Source organism: Mus caroli, unplaced genomic scaffold, assembly GCF_978045245.1.
Source record: "Mus caroli unplaced genomic scaffold, Mus_caroli_1 scaffold_12, whole genome shotgun sequence".
NCBI classification, from domain to species: domain Eukaryota; kingdom Metazoa; phylum Chordata; class Mammalia; order Rodentia; family Muridae; genus Mus; species Mus caroli.
The window spans coordinates 90,353,826-90,373,322 of NW_028227267.1; the positions used below are offsets into that span (position 1 = coordinate 90,353,826).

Sequence of the window (19,497 nt, forward strand, 5' to 3'; positions counted from 1 at the left end):
TCAATCAATAATCATGTGCTTCACAGCTGATGTACACTTAATATCCTACTCGCTCTTTTTTTACTGTGTTAAAAAAAAGTAATAAAAAAAAAAACCTTAACCCCTTTAGTGACCACAGCTCCAGCATGAGAGAGAGATGTCAGACCTTCAAGTGTCATTTAAACTTGATACTTGAAGGTGACTTTTTAGATCAAAAGGTAATGTGAAAAATCTTGAAGTCAGTAATTTGGAAGCCCCAGGAGCAGAATTGGGCAAATCAGGATGGGTTTTCTTCTTGAGCAAACATTATCTCGGGACATTTTGGAATAATTTCCTCTTTTCATCTTTTGCCATTTGAAGGAAACTGGGAGGTTAAATAATTCTCAGAACTCAGAAATTTCAAAGCTGTTCTAAAAATTCTTGACTGAGCCCCAGAGGAATTTTAAAAAGGGGTCAAGTTTTTTTTTTTTTCCCTCTTCATAACTAAGCTAAAGTTAGACCAAAACAATACACACACTGGCACGTTAATACTGGTTGACTGGGCACTTGTATGCAGTACTTATAGACCAGTAAAAGTGCTCGTTTACCTGTCTGGTGTGTAAGGGGCCCTTTGTCTTGAAGCCTCCTTGGGAGCTGCACTCTGAGGCACTGAAGTGATCTGAACTAGTGGAGGAGCGTTTGGAAAGAGTGTCGCAGCCCCCAACAAAGGTGTTGTCCAACGGGAGCTCTTGAATGACGTGGTGCTTTTTCACGGAAACTGGAGTGTCAGGTTTGAGATGAAAAGCAGGCTGAGGAGAGGCAGATTTGTAGTGCTTGGCCAGGTCAGGGCTGTTAGGCTTGAAGGTTGTTGGAGGGGCTGGGCCCCAGTCAAATCTTCCTATACTCTGTTCCTCCAGCTCGGCAGGCAGGCTTATGGTCCCATTGATAGGTTCATGAACTGCATCATCCGGTTTGGACTCTTCGATAGTAACAAAGTTCAAAAGAGAACTCTTGGGCGACTTTCTTTTCTTCCGTTTCTTTTTCTTATTTTGTTTATTCTCCTGGTTTGGGGACATCCATTCAGCCCCTTGTTTGCTCCTCTGAGCGGCCTTGAACCTTGATGCATGGCGACAGCGCACCAGCACTGTGACAAAGATCACAACGATGACCACCATGGCCCCAGCAACGATGGCAATCATGATGGTGAGATAGTCCTCGTTCTGATAAGGTTGACCACTATCTCCTATGTTCCTGTCCAGCGGGGTCTCCATAGTCCTACGGATCAAGTCATATATGTATGAGGTGTTTCCAGCAGTGTCGTTCACATAAAGAAATACCAGCACAAGAGTGTGCAAAGCCTTAGGGTACCCCAGGTCACTTATGTTGACCACAAGACGGTGCAGGCCCACATCAGTAGGTGCTGGCTTCTCTTCTAAGGTGATATTGCCTGTTACTGGATCAATCCGAAATAATCCCTTGTTGTTCCCGCTCACTATGGTATACTTGAGTTCTGCATTCATTCCGGTGTCAATATCAACCGCAAACACTTCAGCAACCACAGAACCGGGAATGGCTGAGAGGGGCACCAACTTAAAGGAGGTGTTGGATGGTGGAGAAATGACAACTGGACTATTGTCATTGACATCCATGACATTGATAGTTACTTTTGCAGTAGAGGACCGTGGTGGCTGTCCTCCATCGGTGGCTTTGACGTCAAACGTGTAGGAACTCTGCTGCTCTCTATCAAAGGAGACATTGGACTTTATGACTCCCGAATAGGGATCCAACACAAAATTTTCATTGTCATTTAGAATGGAAAGAGTCACAGCTTTATTCTCTCCAGCGTCTTCATCTGTCACTGTGATTACCCCCACAGTACTATACTTTGGCAGATTCTCAGACACAAAAAACTGAAAGTGATTGTGAGTAAACTTGGGGCTATTGTCATTCTCATCCAGAACAGTAACTATCACTGCTGCTTGGCTCTGGAGGGGAGGGGTCCCATTGTCCCTGGCAGTTACTGTAAAAATGAACCGCTCTTGTTCCTCCCTGTTAAAGACTCTGGAGGCTGTCAAAACTCCTGTCTTTCTGTCCAGATCAAAGAAGGAGGCATTCGGTCCTAGCTGATAAACAATGTCTGCATTTTTCCCACTGTCTTCATCTGTAGCACTAATAGTTGTTAAGTATAACCCACGTCGGTTGTTTTCGGAAACTGACAGCTCAATTACAGGCTGGTTGAAAATTGGTGGGTTGTCATTTTCATCCTCAAGCTTAACCCTTACTAGGGCAGTCTGATTCAAACTGGGCTTCCCCGAATCAGAGGCAACGATTTTAAAGCTGAATTCTTTGGTGCCCTCATAGTCCAGCAAAGAAGAGGTCTCTAGCAGATACTGGTTGTCATATACTGCCTTCAGATGAAATGGGACCTCTCTTTCAATAAAACAGATCACTTTGCCATTCACATCTGTGTCCTTATCTGAAACTGTAATGAGGGCAATCTTTGTATTGACAGGGTCTTTCTCAGAGAGATACACTGTGCCATTGATGGGACTTATAATGTACCTGAGGTCTATGTTCGGAGGGTTATCATTTACATCTGTGACATTGATGGTCACGGTGGCTCTGGCAGGAGTGGAGCTGCCATCACTAGCCAGCACTGTCACTTTGTGAATGGCTGTCTCTTCCCTATCTAAAGACCTCTGAACTGTTATCAGCCCAGTTGTGTTATTTAAAGCAAAGAGTCTTTTGGTTGCAGGGGCGACCTGGGCACCAAAAATATACCGGATTTCAGCATTACTGCCTATGTCTGCATCAGTGGCATGGAGCTGAATGACAGAGGTCCCCACAGGAGCATTCTCTGGAATATGCACTTCTACTTGACCCTCCTTAAACACTGGCCTGTTGTCATTGACATCACTTACTGTGACCTGGAGAATGGCTGTGCTGGATTTCTGTGGCGTGCCCCCATCCTCCACTTTGATTTTCATCACATAGGTATCTTTTTGTTCTCTATCCAAGTTCTGCTGAACAATCAATTGCGGCCACTTTTCTCCCTCCGGAGTTTCCACGATATCCAGTCCAAAAACACTCTGTCCATTTAGTAATTCATAATGCTGTACCCCATTGAAGCCCGTGTCAGGGTCTGTGGCTGATGGGATTGGAAAGCGGCTGTTGATCAAAGTGTTCTCTGGGATGGAAATATTGATGACAGGAGATGGAAACATGGGGGCATTATCATTGGTATCCTTGACAATGATCTTGATTTTGATCAGCCTGAAAAAGTCATTGGGGAGGATGACCACTTCAAGTTCAAAGAAGCACTCGTTCTCCTCAGCGTAAGAAGCTCCGGCGCAGAGTTTCTCTCTGTCTATTCTGTTGGAGGTTGTGAAAATCTCCCCAGTGCTACTCGATACTTTCACCAGAGGGGCATCCCCAGCTTTCGAAACCAGTCTGTAGACAAGGCTGGCACTGGTCCCCGTGGCAGCATTGATGTGAGAAATATTCAGATCCTTTGGTATATTTCCTATGGGCACATTTTCAGGCAATTCCTCTCTAATAGTGTAAATAAGTTCTTGAGCTATTGCGGAATCCAGCCTTAAACAGGCAATCAGAGCAGCCAACAGGTAAAAATCCCTCAGGTCCATGATAATGTCTTTATGTTCTTTTCCTGGATTTTAGAGTTTAAAGGTTCCCACTGAGGAGTGATGCACGAATTGCAAGAGGACGTGTGCATGGACTGGAGGAGGAGGAGGAGGAGGAGGAGGCATTACATCTCATCTCTTATGTGGAGACAGCCACTGTCAACACAATTGTACAGACAATATTATTCTTCAGTAAATGAAAGCACAGTCACCAAAACATCGAAGCTCACTCTCCCTGCATATTAGTAAACATGGCAGTTTGCTCTGCCACAGTTTGCAAGTTAACTCTGTGGCCACATCACTGAATATCCCCTGCTTGTTGCATTTGCCCAGAGAAAATGAAATTCATCTACTTTTGAATTAAGTACAGCAGCAGCTATTTTTACCTGGAATCCCCCCACCCCCACACTGTTTTGTTTTGTTTTTTTATAACACTGTTTAATTCAAAGCGTGCATTCTTATTTTGCTTTCCCCTACCCCCCCATTTAACCCTCCTCCTGTTCTCTAGCCCACCTCCCCTAGTTGTTTGCCATGGAAAGAGCTCAAGTATTTAGCTATGATTGCTGCCAACTGCTTTGTCACATGTTAGATATGATGTGTTTTCTTCTCTGCCACACTGAGTCATCTCCTCCTCTCAAAAGACTGCTTTTCCTTCCTCCCAGTTCTTCAAACTGTCTCATAATCCAACCCTCCTGGAAAATGAGCATTCGGACATGCTGCTGCAGCCGCAGCAACAGCAGTAGTCACTGGCCACTACGGTTTCTCATTGCCTCAAAGCACAAAACCAAGACTTGACATTTCTTCCTCAGAGGGTGCTCTTCTTTCTCCATATTTCCACATTGCCCCCGTTGAGATAAATAAACACATTAAAACTTTTTAAAAAACGTATCCTAATAGACAATTGCTTATCACAGAGGTGGACCAGCATGCCGGGATGGAAGTGAAACACAGCCAACATTCCTATGTAACATCACGGTATTTTTTTCTATTGAGCATAAAAGAACAAAAATGCAGTTTCTTAATCCGGTGTCTCATTAGAATATTAGTAACATTTGCTACACATAAATACCGCAACCCGGTAACACACGTAGGAGAACTTCCGCTCAGATGCCCCTCTAACTGCAGTTTAAATGGGTGCAAGGCTCCAGTCAGCTACCCACCGGAGTAAAACTGGTCAGTTCCCAGGCTCTAATCTTATCTGCATTAGGCTACACAGTAGCTGATGCCCGCGATTAGTTCCAGCTGAGTGGTGCAGGTGGGGATGCAGATACAACCCAGTAGGCGAGCTCTGCCCTAGCCAGCTACCCAATTACAAACACCTCTCATCTACACCGAGGACACAACTAAAGACGGCATTTCGAATTGTTAATACGAGAAACTTTACACTTACATTAGTTGCCTCAACCTTGCCCCTTTCCCGGTAGGCTGCAGTTAAGAAGGATTTGCTCCAACACATAGAAAGCCATGCATCTGGTAGCACCAGTTTGGGGAGAATTCAGAAGCAGCAAAACGTTTCCTCCTTGTAAAATGTGTGGCTTCGGGCTGGCAAATTAGCAACTCCCGAGAACAAATTCACAGATTTGTCGTTAGTCATTCTCTCCACATTTCCTCGCTTTTACCCACTGGGTCTGGGCTCTTCTGGTATTTAACGCACACCACATCCAATTGCACTTCTTCAGCTCCGGAGTGTATCCCACCGCATCCAGCCTACCATTTGCATCCGATGGCAATACTGCTGAAGTCTCTAACTTCTAGTAGGAAACGTCAGAGTTGGGTGATGGTGATTTTCTGGATGTTTTCCCGGGGTGCCAATTGCCCGGCAAATTCTTAATCCGTGAGTCCTTTCGCGCTTAAGAGACTGAGGCTCTCCTTCCTACCTCGCGTACTCTTCGTTTTCCCCTTCTCTTCTGCCCCCCTCTCCTTCTCCCTCTCCTCTCTCTCCTCTCTCTGAACTGAATTTCTTGATATAACTCTCAATAAGCCCAGAGGGAGGGCGTGACGGCCGAGGCCCCACCCCCGGGTCCTGATTGGCCAGCATCTTGCAGTGCGGGAGGCTGCAGAGGGCTGCGGGAGGGGGCGCGGAACAAGGCGCTGACTGTCTTCAGCCTCCCCCTCCCCAGCGCCCCTCGGCAGCCGCGAAAACCTGGAGGAACGATCCCGGTCCCGGGAGAGCTGTTTTCAGGACGCGCACTGAGCATGCCCGGCAGGGGCCAGCACCCAGGGTGGCTCGGGAGCTCTCGAGCTCTTACCCAGCTTGCCGCGGCGGAGCCAGGGCGGTGCGGTTGCACCGGAGCGAAACCCGGGAACCTAGATTCTCGCCACCGGGTGGTGAGGGTCATTGAGGCCGCTCTTCTCTTGATGCATTTCTGTCTGCAAAGTGGAAAGGGCTAAATTGCAGAGATGGCTGAGACTCGCAGCCACCCCTCAGTGAGGAGTTTTGGCCAGCAAATCCTGGAGCGCATTAAACCATTAAACCGGCTCTGTGCCGGGTGCTGCAAATTGAGGCATTTGCTGGCAGGGACATTCGAAGGAAGGGCGAGGAGGGCGGAGAGCTAAAGATAGGGCAGTAGATATTTGAGTCTCGGTGGAAAATGGAAAGAAAATTAATCTGAGCTTTTACTGCGTGCAGGGTCACTGAAAGTGCCTGGGGAAAAGGTACGTTGTAGCTGGGGTCCATGGGCGCAGCCACGGACAGTTTGCTGAGCAAGAAGTCTCCTTTCCTGGGATCTGATCGGAGCTTTGGCGCCCGGTCGTGGCAGTCTCTGTCGTTCCTCTTTGCCTCGCAGGGAACCCGGAAAACCTAGCTCACTGGAACCAAGGCTTCATCCGAGCCTGCTGTCAGCTCACCTACGTGCGAACTTTGCTTCCGACTGGCTGGAAGGAATCCCAAGCAGCTGTTAGCCAAGCTGCAAAGCTCCTTTCCCCCTCTCCACTTACTGCTGGACACATTTTCCTGCCAGGCATGGCCCTGACTTCAGCTCTGTAGCACATCCGCACAATCGTGTTTCTCATTTTTATACCAGGGCTGGATGGGATACTTCAAAAAAGGTCATCCTGATTTCTGTCATATTCCCTCAAAGCCTCACTCATCTTTAAAAACCAGTAAGTTAGGAAGGTTTGGCAGCACCGGTGCCAGACAGGTGCCTGAATAAAGTTTGAAATAAAACCCTATTAGTTAAGCAACAAATCCCCACCTGAATGGTAATATAAAGGTTATCTGAGGTCGTAAGGCATGGTTGACTTTTGCTAACTTGGAGGAAGAATACAGGGCATTTATTCTAAACCTTGTGCTTCTTACACTATGTGTAATGGCTTTAAATTCGGGCTTTTTAATTTGTGAGAATCACACGTTTGTGACTACTGATATATATATTTTTAAAGCATGAACATTTAATTTTTGATAACCAAGTTAAAAGTAAAAACAAATCACAAATCAAGCCTTCCAACTCTCTAGTGTGTAATCTGATATTTAACTGTCTTATTTGGCATCACATTTTTTCTCATATAAAAACGTAATTCCCATTTAATATTAAAACTTTTCCTTAGGTGCATCCTCACAGTAAAAGTTCAATGTCTAAAAGTTCACCGTGCAATCTTTCAACCTCTTGTGCGGTAAGACATTTTTTCTTATAGGCAATATGTTGATGGTGCTTGCACTCAGTCAAAAGGTAATAAATTAACATTTAATGTGATTAGGATGAACAAGGTTTAAGGGAAAGAAGACCCCTATGTGTCCAGATGTCAAGAGGACAAAACCAACGTCCTAAAACAACTCTAGTGGATTAGAGGTTGATTTTTTTAATTGCACTGTGGTGAATGATCTTGTGCCATTCACAAAACTGAAGCGAATGTAGCATGTTCTTATGCTTGCATATTCGCTGTGAACTGTTCTGATGCCGTCAATATCAACAACAGCACAGTTGGTTCCATGGACAATGCAATTATATTTTAATCACACCACAGTCATTTCAAAGTCAGGGAGTGGCAGCCCACAGCTTAACAAAAATTATTTAACCTCGTTAATAACCAACGGGTGTTACTCTCTGTGAAGAGATGACTTTATTTGCTGGGTAAGGCCGTTATTTACCCCATGCTTGAAAAACGAAATCTTAATAGGAACCAGGATGAAGGCTAAGGGAGAAGATACAAATCCCAGCATGAGACGCAGGACCTCAAGACTTCAATGAATAAAAACCTCAGGTCAAAGCCCCAGAATGGGGAGTCTGGGCATCCTTTTCTAAGGAAAGTGACTAAGACAGAGAAATAGAGCTCTTGTATCAGGACACTGTGTCTCATGTTTATGTAAGATACCTAAATTACAGAGATTCCTTCACCATAGTTTCTTAACAACCTAATGTAGATTGTGCAGACTTATCTCCTTTATTCTATTTCAGCTGTTCAACTTTATAATGAGAAATATTATTTTGTTAATAATCCTAGAAGAAAATTACACGTTAAATAGCCCTTTGCTATTTAACTTGAAGTTCTTGCCTCAAATACAACATACTTTGTTATATGATTCCAAGTACAGATCAATACACTATAATGTTTAAAAATTAAGTAAATGGATATTAATTAGGATAACGTTTTAATTTTAGTGTGAACTATATGTTGTTTTATGCTATATTTTATTTCATATTTTGAAGCATTTAAATATATTATGTTGTCATCTAGTTTGCTATGTGTAAATAGTGTAGTGTAGTGTGTGTGTGTGTTTATGTGTGTGTGTGTGTGTGTATACATGCATCCAACTAGATCTCTTTAATTAATGCTCATTCACAATTGGCAATGCATATTTCTACAGCCAGGAATTATGATGCTGTCACCCTTGCTATCTGATTAGTACTTCAAGAGTTAGTACCATCTGGGCAAAACTATAAGAGACATACTGTTCACTCCTGGCTATCTAGGTCATGGGATAGTTACAAAGCTAAGTCAACCCTGGCCATTTAACTTAAGCCTCAAATGCCTTCAGATCCACATAGAAATCGATATGGAGTCCTGGAATGGTTTCACGTTCCCCATGTTCAACATCGTTCTATTTATATATTAAACAATAATTTCCATGCAATGGCATATAATAACCTGAATTATTAAGGAGTCGAGTTTAATTGGATTCTCGTGTATGACTTCCTAGTTATCACACAGCATTGTTAAAATTACATTTCATATGGAGATTATTCCTGCATGTTACATTTTATATAAAAGACATAGGCTCTAATGTTGAAAAATGATCAAATGCCCTCCTCGAGGATTTCAGGACCAGAATAACACAACTTCTACAGTGCACTGAAGGTGAAAAATTAAGTAAAAATATGTCCTGCTCTACACTTGTAAATATAATCCAGAGGGGGTGCTGCATCTAACAGACAGCGCATAGATCACGGGCCTGTGATGTCACAGCAGTATCTCTCTACCATTTCACAACAGTTCTAGGCTTTTGCACTGTGCTTCGGGAGGAATGATGTGTTAAAGACGTTGTTAAGGGCGGTGTGCATTACTACTCGTGAGAAAATGACAATACAGAATTTTAACACTACAAGAAGAAATTAGCACCTTCCGAAGTCTGTGCAAACTGAAGAAGTACAGTGGGTTCTGGGTTAATTCCTTTGCTTTCTTAGTGACTGTCAGCTCTTCTTTTTGAGTATCTTTATTCTCCTTTACTTCTTCTTTTTTTTTTTTTTTTCATTTTTTAAGGCAACCTAACGCAGGTAATCAAATCATCATGGAACCCCAGTGACACCTTTCATTCTCCTTGAATGACTGATCTAAATTTAAAACAGTTTGCTATATTTTCGTGACTGACACAGATTATATGTGTCAGATCTGTGCCTTTAACGTTATTACAATGTAAACTGACACGTTTAAGAGCCACTCTTCTGTCATGACTACTACGTAAATTAAAAAAAAATATTGAATTCTCAAATTTTCTAATGAATTATAAAAGAGTTTAATTTTATGTCGACAGTTCTTTCACAGTACACGTTTTCACCTGTATGGCTAAGGTATCTTGTGGTGATTTAGGACGGTATAGAATTTGATTTAAATGGTAATATACTTATGCAATATTTCAAATTAAATAACTTCTCTAAAGCTATGTAACTTTAAGTACAATATAGGCAGCTTCTCCTTGATTCTGTTGGATAAAGCTAGATTAAAATTGTTAGATTAAAACACTGAGTATTATCCTTCGATTTATAGTGATATGAATAATGTGCAATGATATGAATAAATGTGCATGCTACTTGGAATAACTCTATTGATACATAAAGATGGAGACATTAGTAAACATTTCAACTACAATAGCATTTGCCAAGATCTAGTTAGGAAAATTTGTCTATTAAGGCATTCAAAACTTGATAGAACAACTTTCCCTTTCATTAATAAGCATATATTGTTGAAAATAAAGTTTCATTTCCTCTGGGCCAGCAATGTTGGATGATCTTTCTTATCCATCTCCTCCTTTCTTATTCTTTTCATGTTTCCAGACTTTATTTTAAAAACTCTCCTCACATGATTTTCCTCTGGAGGCCCAGTTTGTTACATAAGGTGCACACAAATAGACTTACTCACGTAGCACTGGGTGGATGAGCCTCGTTTTCATCTTATCGTTTCTCAGAACCAAATTTCAAAGAAGGTTTTCTGCTAGCTGCATTAGGGTGAGTCAGGATAACCTTACATTTTGTTGGCTGCTGCAGGCCTGACTTATTTCCACATCCCACTGCAACAGTGTCCTGGGGATGAACCTGGCCTGCCTTCAGCAGACATTGTTACAATTTGTCCAGGATCTGACTCACTACCACTATACACATGTAGAACTATGCTTCTTCATGTAGTTACAGGGCCTTAAAGTTTTAAGATGAAGCATCTTATTTCTTCTAACATTACAGATCCTGCCTAGGATTCACCAGGAGGGTGAAGCCAGAGGACTGCTGCAATCTCAAAGACACCCTGGCTGTATAGTGAGTTCTAGGTTAGACAATGCTGTAGTAATGTGACGTCTTCTCAAGACAGACAGACAGACAGACAGACACAAAGAAGGAAGGAATGAAGAAAGAAAAGAAGGGAGAAAGGAAAGAAAGGGGGGAAGGAAGGAAGGGAGGAAGGGAGGGAGGGAGGGAGGCACTTTCATTCATTAGAATCTAAGGTTAATAGCCCTTCAAAGGTTTTGAACTTCACAACGTCATGTCATTTATCTATGTATGGACTTTTTGTATCCAGGACAATGATAGGTGCACTACTGTGAAGGGTTAGGTAGGCCTCAGAGGTCTTTCTAGGCTTTACGGAGCAAGGTTGTTTTAAAAGCAGACATTGAATCCATGGCTCACTGATGGAGTGACTGTCTATGATCTTCCCAAGCCCTGAGTTTGAAAACTAGGGTAACCAAAATAAAATAGAGCAAGGCAAAAATGTAACATAAAATGGCTTCATTGAAATTGCTGTAGGAATTACTTTGTAAGGAATCCCAATTAGGGAAAATTTCTTTGTAAAATGAACTTCATAAATACAAGATAAGCATGCATTCCAATAAATTATTTTGAAAGAATAGTTATGTTTCAAAACCATTCAAACTTCACCTCAGCAGCCAGTTAGCACCTGTCTTTGAGACCTCATGGTAAATCTAGTACGGTTTGTACTTACATGAATGGATGTGATTTTAATGACCATTTTAAGAGAGCAATAGGCTTAATTTCAAACATTTGATCCTTACCGTCAAAACAGAGATGGAATTTTAGAATATTACAACAAGAACTAATAAATGTGTATATGAATAAGAATAAGAGAATATATGAAAGCAATACTTAAGGTAAATACCTTAATTATTAGAAAGTGAATTGGAGAATATTGTGTTAGGGTTATAAAATACACCATGCATAAATTTAGCATCAGATAATCTATTTTTGAATACTAAAACAAACAGCAATATTTGCTTTATATTGTATAATTTTGCTTCTTTTTACTTATTTATTTAAATATTTTTGATGATAGACTAGGATTTCCTGCCCTCTAATTTATGATCCTCCTTGCCTCTGTCACTTGAAACCTGGCATTTATATGTTCTCCCTTTATATTTTCCCTGTTTGAATGCTCATGATGTATATATTCAACACACACACATACACACACACACACATAATGTTCGTATGTATATCTATTTGTGTTAGTGATAGCAACCTTGTATGATTTATATCTTAATATTTGTATAATTGCTTATTGAATATATTATTTTAAACATCCTATTACACTTCATTTGGCTTCTTTGTGAGTATCTATAAGAATATTTCATGAGCAAACTAATTGCATTGCGAACAGTAAGTTGTATAAGCATGAGGTTTTGCATTATATAAAAACCAGTTACTATTGGGGACCAGACGGAGAAAGAATAAGAAAATGAGGTTTATTCACAGGAGGATTCACAATTACCATGGTTAAGTACCTGGCTGTCAATCACCACTGTCCAGTAATACTGTGCCCAAATTTCTCAAAAGTTCGCCCTGTGCCATTTGGTCATAACTACTGCTGTTTATAGTCCTAACCAATGTAAGACATAGTTACAAAAATTGGAAGATGCTGACTTTATCCTGATTTATTGACAAAAGACTAAAATACAACGTGTACTTGCCTAACTGCTGTTCTTGTAATTGTGAAGGAAAATAAGTCACAAGATGAAATTTGTTTTTTAATGTTATCAACTAAGAGTAGTTTTTATATCATTGGGAATCCTTTGAGCGATGGTGGAGGTACCTGTGGGAAGAAGTGTAGTTTTTCTATGGACAGGGATGCTTTCAATTAATAAATGTCACAAAAGAAAGTCCTTTTTCCCCAGCATACACAAACATACCCACTGACATCAAAGCTGAAGCCACAGAGATATGTGAGTTGATGTCGGCCTCCATCCACAGTTATGGCTGATTTAGATGATCTGAATGAATTTTTATGAATTTCTAAATTGCCACACAAAAGGTAATAATATCAGTGCAATTAATATCTTTAGGGATTTATTTGGAATAGTACCAGTCATCATTCTATATAGTTAGCTAATAGTGTAGGAAATAAATACTCTTTTACAACTATTAGAGACAAGCATATTAAATTTGTACAAGGTACAGAAATTTGATGAGTCAAGGAAAAGGTCTTATCTACCTAGTTCCTGTCTATCTTCGTTTTCAAACAGGAAGACTTGAAAACGTAAATATGGTAAATATTTGTTATTTTTATAAGTGTGCAATATACACAATCGAATTGCTAGAATTGATATTGTAGTGTAATAGTTAAAATTATTGAACCCACTTAGAAATGCACTAACAAAATATCGACTGCCCTAAATTCTATGATTAGTTTATGAATTTTTAGGTTGTTTCCATTTTCTAGCCATTGCGAATACAGCAGCAATTTTGGAATGCTAATGAGAGTCAGAACATTAAAGCACAGGTTAATCTGAATATAAAATTAAAACCTGGTCTTGATTTTTAACACTTTACTTTCTAACAAATTATCTCTAAGTTCATCCAAATGTTATCAAACGTATACTTTCAAAAACAGGTATAAATATGTGCTTAGTTAATATTTCTTTCATATTTATCTCTGCATCAATGCAAATTATTTTAGTTCCTCCGAAGGATACACGTAACATATTTATTTTGGTGATTTGGGCTGAGCTTGCTATTCTTTGGAAATGTGTAAAATGTAGTTTCAGCAGTAACACCTTAATAAATGAGCAATTGTGTAATCATATAGGCAAAGTATTGGGTTGCATAGGTAAAACAAGGAAAAATTTCAACTTTATCAATTAGTCTGTCACTTTTAGAGTTAAATTCCTTCCAAAATAATTTCTATCTGTGGTAAATGCTGCCATCTAGAGGACTTTTCCTGCAATACATATAAAATGAGAAAAAAAGAGGAAGGCCTGTAAGATTTAATTTTCTACTTTATGACTTTCAAAAGTTAACAAAATAAGCATAGTTGAGGTTTCTGTCTTACAAATTAAACATCACCTGTGGGATAATTTTTTTCAGAGACGTAAAATTTAAGTAAAATAAATAGGTAAAAATGTCCAAAGATAATGATGTCAATATATTATGTATTAACTTTATAATGGAGTTTCCTAACAAAAGGTAACAGATATGAATTATTATTGCACTCTATCCATGGTTTTAGGAATATACATCTTGGTGGCATTGTGCTTCTTTTTTTGGTCTTGTTTCAAAACGTGCTTCTTTCCTATCGGCTTCTTGGAGAGAAAGATATCCCTCATCCGAGCTTGAGACCTGCACATATCCAGGATGTGAAATAGTACAAAGCGAGCAGGGTCTGACCACGCTGCAGTTTTCATTAAACGTGTGAAGCAATAGAAATTCTGGTGGACAGTAAACGCCTTTTTGTTGGCAAATTTTAGATGTACTAACATTACTCAATTGAAATGAATATAAACACGTGGCCTGAATTGGAAGTTAGAAATAGATATCCCAGTTTGAAGTTTTTCTGGACGCTTCACTCATTTTGGATTGATTGCTAGTGAAATTTATGACACACAACTTATAAAAATTCACACCAATGTTACAGTTTGTCACTGAAGTGTGTTTTCTAAAGACTGACCTGATCTTAAAACATTGAAGATTGCAAACTTACTTATATGATTAGAGAGTTAGTCATATTTTCCAAATATAGTTGATGATTAGAGAGTTAATCATGTATTTAAAACATAGTCAAATACGTTACAAGTTAATATAATTCTACCACAATGACATAGTACTGTGACAATGCCTTTGGAAAGAGAAACCAGTAGCAAAATAAAAGTAAGATTTTTATTATTTGACGTTCTAATTAAAATAAACATTTTAGGCATTTGTATAGTTCTGTTCAGTTTTAGTTTTATTCATATTTAATGTTAGTAAAATTTCAGGGTTGATGAAGGTGAAGGAAGGCTCCTAGTATCTAATTATGGTCTAGCATTCAGGATCTCAACAATTTATCAGTAAATAGAAAGAAATGAATTGAAATTGATACCGCTGTCCTAAGTATATTATCCTTATGGCAATATTACTATTGCCATATTATTATTTTATTAAATGATATTAAAGTTATTATTTAATATAATAATATTAATAAATTTATTTAGTATTACTATTTATATATTATTCATTGATTTACCAATTTAAAAATGCACATGAAAGGACATAGAAAACAACATTCCGTGAAAATGTAACACATTTCCCCCACTTACGTCCATCTTTGGACTCTCATATTTTAAGAAGAAAGCTTTGTATGGTGAATATGTGTGACCATACATCTCCATGTGTGGGGGTGCATAAATGTGATGGTGGGCATGCACGTGTTTACTGAGGTGTATTTTTTCAACCACTTACCAACTCTAGCTGGCTTGGTTGCCTAGGGATGCCTTCTCTCCACTGGGAATACTGAAAAATGCTGTCAGCAGGCCACAACAACTCATTTGATTTTGCTTGGGTTCTGGGATCCTGCTTGCAAGGACAACTACTTCACAAACTAAGGCCTTCTCCCAGCTCAAAACAAAATCAGAAACACCAAATAGAACATGACACGAATGCATAGAAAAAGAATATAAGTTAAATTTTGTATAGTTTCAAAAAAAAATTTGCCCAACTGTAAAGATTTTGTATGCATGTAGATTTTTTTCCCAAACACAGGAAAGTAAGATATATACTAAAACCATGTGACTGCAAATAACTCACAACCTAGAAAACATGACCCTTTTTGAAACTGTAGTATCTCCATAATATAGTAACAACCATTTTGTAATATCATCTAGTGCCTCTATGTATTATATTTACGCATAAATACAATTTAAAGCCAGTATGTTCCCACTTCCACAAGTCTGATATACTTACACTGCCTCTGTTTTGCTGTCTGTTAGTTCCTTTGTTTAAACATCTGAACAATTCTAAGATGTTGACTTTCTGAAGAGGTAAGGACAGTTGTAGGGTGCATCATCTCACAATTTGGAATTGCTTAATTACTTTCTCTTAGGATCATTAATTTAATGCTCTAGCACCTACAGTTTTGTAAAGTGGAAGGCAGAATTAAGGCACTGATGCTCATTAAAGATGTAATTGGTGTCCTAGGCATAACCAAAAATATCCTTATGGCTATTTACAATAATTTTTTAAAAAATAATAACTTAAAATTTAAATTATCCAACTATATCTTAATACATCATTTTGTCATACAACCAGTATAAAAATGCAAAATAAAAAACCCAAACCTGTCTAAAATATGTCCTGTATTTTCTAGTAGAACTTAGTTTGAACTAGCCATAGATCTACTTTAATTGTGTGGCAGAGAACTTAGTCAAACACTACCATGGATAGTAAATAGTTCATAGGGGAGGTGGCGTTCCTGACATTCATTTTCCCAGGACATCTGTAGTGTCAGGTTGTTTCACCAGGTATAATGTGAAGCGAGCTCATTTTACAGGGATTGCCACAACACAGCTCAGTGTAGAGGCTATATCTCCTTCCAAATAGTCAATGACCTGTGGGATGATTCAGTGTCTCTGTATGAATATTCTGTTACTTGACAAATTGACATTGGAAGATGCTGGCATTCATTCATGTCCTTCAAGTGAACCAATAAGTCAATAATCACAATATTTGTCATAAAATAAGAGTTATGTAAGCATACAATTGCCTTTATTTGATGATATTCTTCAGTAGAAAGGGAATCTCATCCAACCTCCAATTCTACTTGTACTTTTAAAAACACAAAGACACATTCATAATTTACATCTTAATTCTCCTTTATGTTTACTAAAAGTTTCTCCTTTTTTTCATGATAGCCTGATCTTTTAATTTTAGCATACACTTTTCTCAAATTATTTTGAATGAACTAGATAGTTTTTTGTTTGAGCAGCCCTTTAATACACTGTATAAAGATAGGAGAGAAAAGGCTCAAGATCAAAGGCAAGCTGTGCAGAAATGAACTCAGAGAGCCTGGAAAAACATCCCCAGGGCTTGCACAAGTCCAAGCCATATGAGGTCTCAGCAGTGAGAGGGGGAAGAGAGCATAAGCTCCCATCCCTACCCAAGAAGCTACCTTCTGCTGACAACTCTTCCAGTGGAAAGTTTAGTTTTCTCCAGTGGAGTCTCAGTGGGAAGATAAACTTAAGGACAGGCCCCATGCCAGCAAAAGATGGCCAACATGAAACAAATTCAACAATTTTTCTACAGATTTATGTCTCAGATGCCTTTTTCTGGGCAATTTTACATTTTTATCTTATTGGTCTTCTGTTTGAAAATATGGCTTCTGATTTTAAGTTTTTATGGTGTGTGTGTGTGTTTCTTGTGCTTTTTTTTTGTCTTTTAAAAAATGTATTCTAGTTTATTTTGCTTGATTTGCCTGTTTATTTTCTAAACAGAGAAAGCAAAGAAATGGAGTTGAATAGATGGTGTGGATCTCAGAGGGATAAGGAATAGGACATTGTGATCAGAGTACATTGTATAAACAATAATTATTTTCAATTACAAGTCATGACTCAGAACAGAGAGGCATTCTGTCAACTTCTAAATTATTAAAACAAGACCAAGATTCTCTCCCTTCATTTAGAAGAAGCGACTTCTCCAGAGCCTTTTTCACAGCTAAACTTTTGGCAATTTTCAGATTGTTCTGGACTTATTTCAAAATGTCCTGCTTAACTAAGTGCTCCCTGCATTTTGTCTAATCTTTCATAAATGACACCAGGTTTGCTTTTTAAGAGCTATGCTAGCCATTAACAGAAGGGTCTGGCCTATCTTTATTGCTGTTATTAAAGAGATTTCTCAGAGTTGTAACAAATAAAATTATTGTCTCTGGAAAAGCAATCTTCCTTGGATATACAAACACATGCGTGCAGCCAACCCCTCAAACACCTGTTTTACCTCCCCAGTGTCAAGCAATTAATGGAAACTATTCCAAAAAAAAATAATTGCCTCTCTCTGACTGTACAGGAACATTTTTCCTTGTCACTATTCTCTCCACAACAAAAACAACAATTCACATTGCATTTGTGTTATATTGAGTATTATAAATAATCTCAGGATGACAAAGTATACAGGAGTGTGTGTATAGGTTATATGCAAATTCTGTCATTTTATTTAAAGGGCTTGAACATTTGCAGATTTTACTATCCACGGGGGAGCCCCCAAACCATTCCCTCTTGGAGACCAAGGGAAGGCTGTATGTGAAAATAAGAAATTAGAAATACGTCTCTAAGTTTAGTTTTTAGCTAACGTTATGGTACATAAAATATTTTCAGTGCACTTTGCCTTTAGAACAGCTTCTATTCATCTGATTATTTTTTGTCTTAAGAGAATAAACTTTGCAAATGCTTTTATTTCTTTATTTGCCTCTTTGATTCTTTCTTTCTTTCTTTCTTTCTTTCTTTCTTTCTTTCTTTCTTTCTTTCTTTCTTTCTTTCTTTCTTTCTTCCTTCCTTCCTTCCTTCCTTCCTTCCTCTCTCTCTCTCTCTCTCTCTCTCTCTCTCTCTCTCTCTCTCTCTCTCTCTCTCTCTCTCTTTCTTTCTTTGCATTGGTAGTAGTTCTCCAAAACACATTAAGTATTACCTCACAAGTCTCTGTTGTGGCCTATTGCTTGCTCAATACATTTACTAGGTATCTTTATTTTTTTTCCTATGACAAAGAGAGATATCCATTTTGTTGAGCTAAAATGAATAGGAATGATATACATATGAATAAATAATAATAAATAATGTGGCAACATCCAGGAGATTTTCACAGGTTCAAACAAGACAAAACCTCAGCACTGAGAAAGGCACTGGACACAAATTCTCTCCCTTAACCAGGACACTATTTGCAATTGATAACTTCTGTGAAAGGGAAGATCAGTTATCTCCAGTGACATGTCATGGAGCATAACAACGGGAGGCAGTCCCATGACCAGGTAGTTGGCCAACACAGAACAGACTCCATATTTTGTTAATGTGTTTTTAGGGGGATAGCAAGACTTGTTCTTTGTTCCGTTCTGTTTTTGTATTTTTTCTGATTGCTTTTTTGGTTGTTTAGTTGGTTTGTTTAGATTTTTAGTTATTGGCGGAAGAGAAGAGAAAGAAAATGAATTAATGGAAAGAGTGTAGGGGAAAATCTGGACAGTGTTGAGGATGTGGGAAACATGATCTGAAATTATCGTATAAAAAAAGATTTAAATAAAAAAAAGTAATCCTCAGTCACAACCCCTAAAGGCAGCTTTCTTTCACTTATTCTACCACAGAAACTAAATGTTTTTAAAAAATCATTATATCATAACCGGGCAAGTGAATTCACTTCCAGTTACATTTCTATATTTTGCAAGAGTAAGGGTCTGTGTTTTCCCATCTTTTCTCTGCAGAAAATGTGTTCTAATGCAGATATATACAAAAGGGGGAGAGCAACAACAAATCCCAGCTAAACAGGCAGAAAGACGGCCCAGTCAATAAGCCAGTACTGAGCTCTAAGTGTTTTTCATGAAGGGTTCTTACTTCAGTTCTGAAAGACCTTGAGTTGCCCACCTACTCTTAATCAGGCACAATAGTTTTATCAAAAAAGAGAAATATCAGTTCATATTAATTGTAGAAAATAGTATGTTTCAATATGAAATTTTCACATATGTAAATTAGGCATTGCAGTCAAATTTATATTACTTTTATTGATAAGTATGCCTAGTTCCCTTCCAAAGAAGGGTATTTTTCTAATTTTGTAATAGTCTACTTTCTACTTTGGTCTCTTAAAAAGGTAACGATAGAAGATAATCTGACTTCATGATTATGTCTATTTCTACATCTCCTTTTATAACAAATAGCAATTTCATTTTTTTCATGTATTTTCAGGTTGTGAACCCAGCTGCCAGTAGAAAAAACTGAAAGCAACCTGAAAGGTAATCAGATGTTCTC

The 19,497-nt window shown here is 38.7% G+C and overlaps 1 protein-coding gene across 5 annotated transcripts in view; it reads right to left on the reverse strand.

The window, feature by feature from the left end:
• Positions 1-5,542, reverse strand: part of Pcdh9 (protocadherin 9) — an 865,561-nt gene extending 860,019 nt beyond the window's left edge. For all 5 annotated transcript variants that reach the window (XM_021181288.2, XM_021181286.2, XM_021181287.2 and 2 more), the window contains exons 1-2: positions 4,990-5,542; positions 567-3,755 (exon numbers count right to left, since the gene is read on the reverse strand). In XM_021181288.2, coding sequence (XP_021036947.1) covers positions 567-3,602 — 3,036 coding nt within the window. In that variant the 5' untranslated portion in view covers positions 3,603-3,755; positions 4,990-5,542. The remainder of the gene's footprint in view (positions 1-566; positions 3,756-4,989) is intronic.
• Between the last annotated feature and the right edge of the window lie 13,955 nt (positions 5,543-19,497).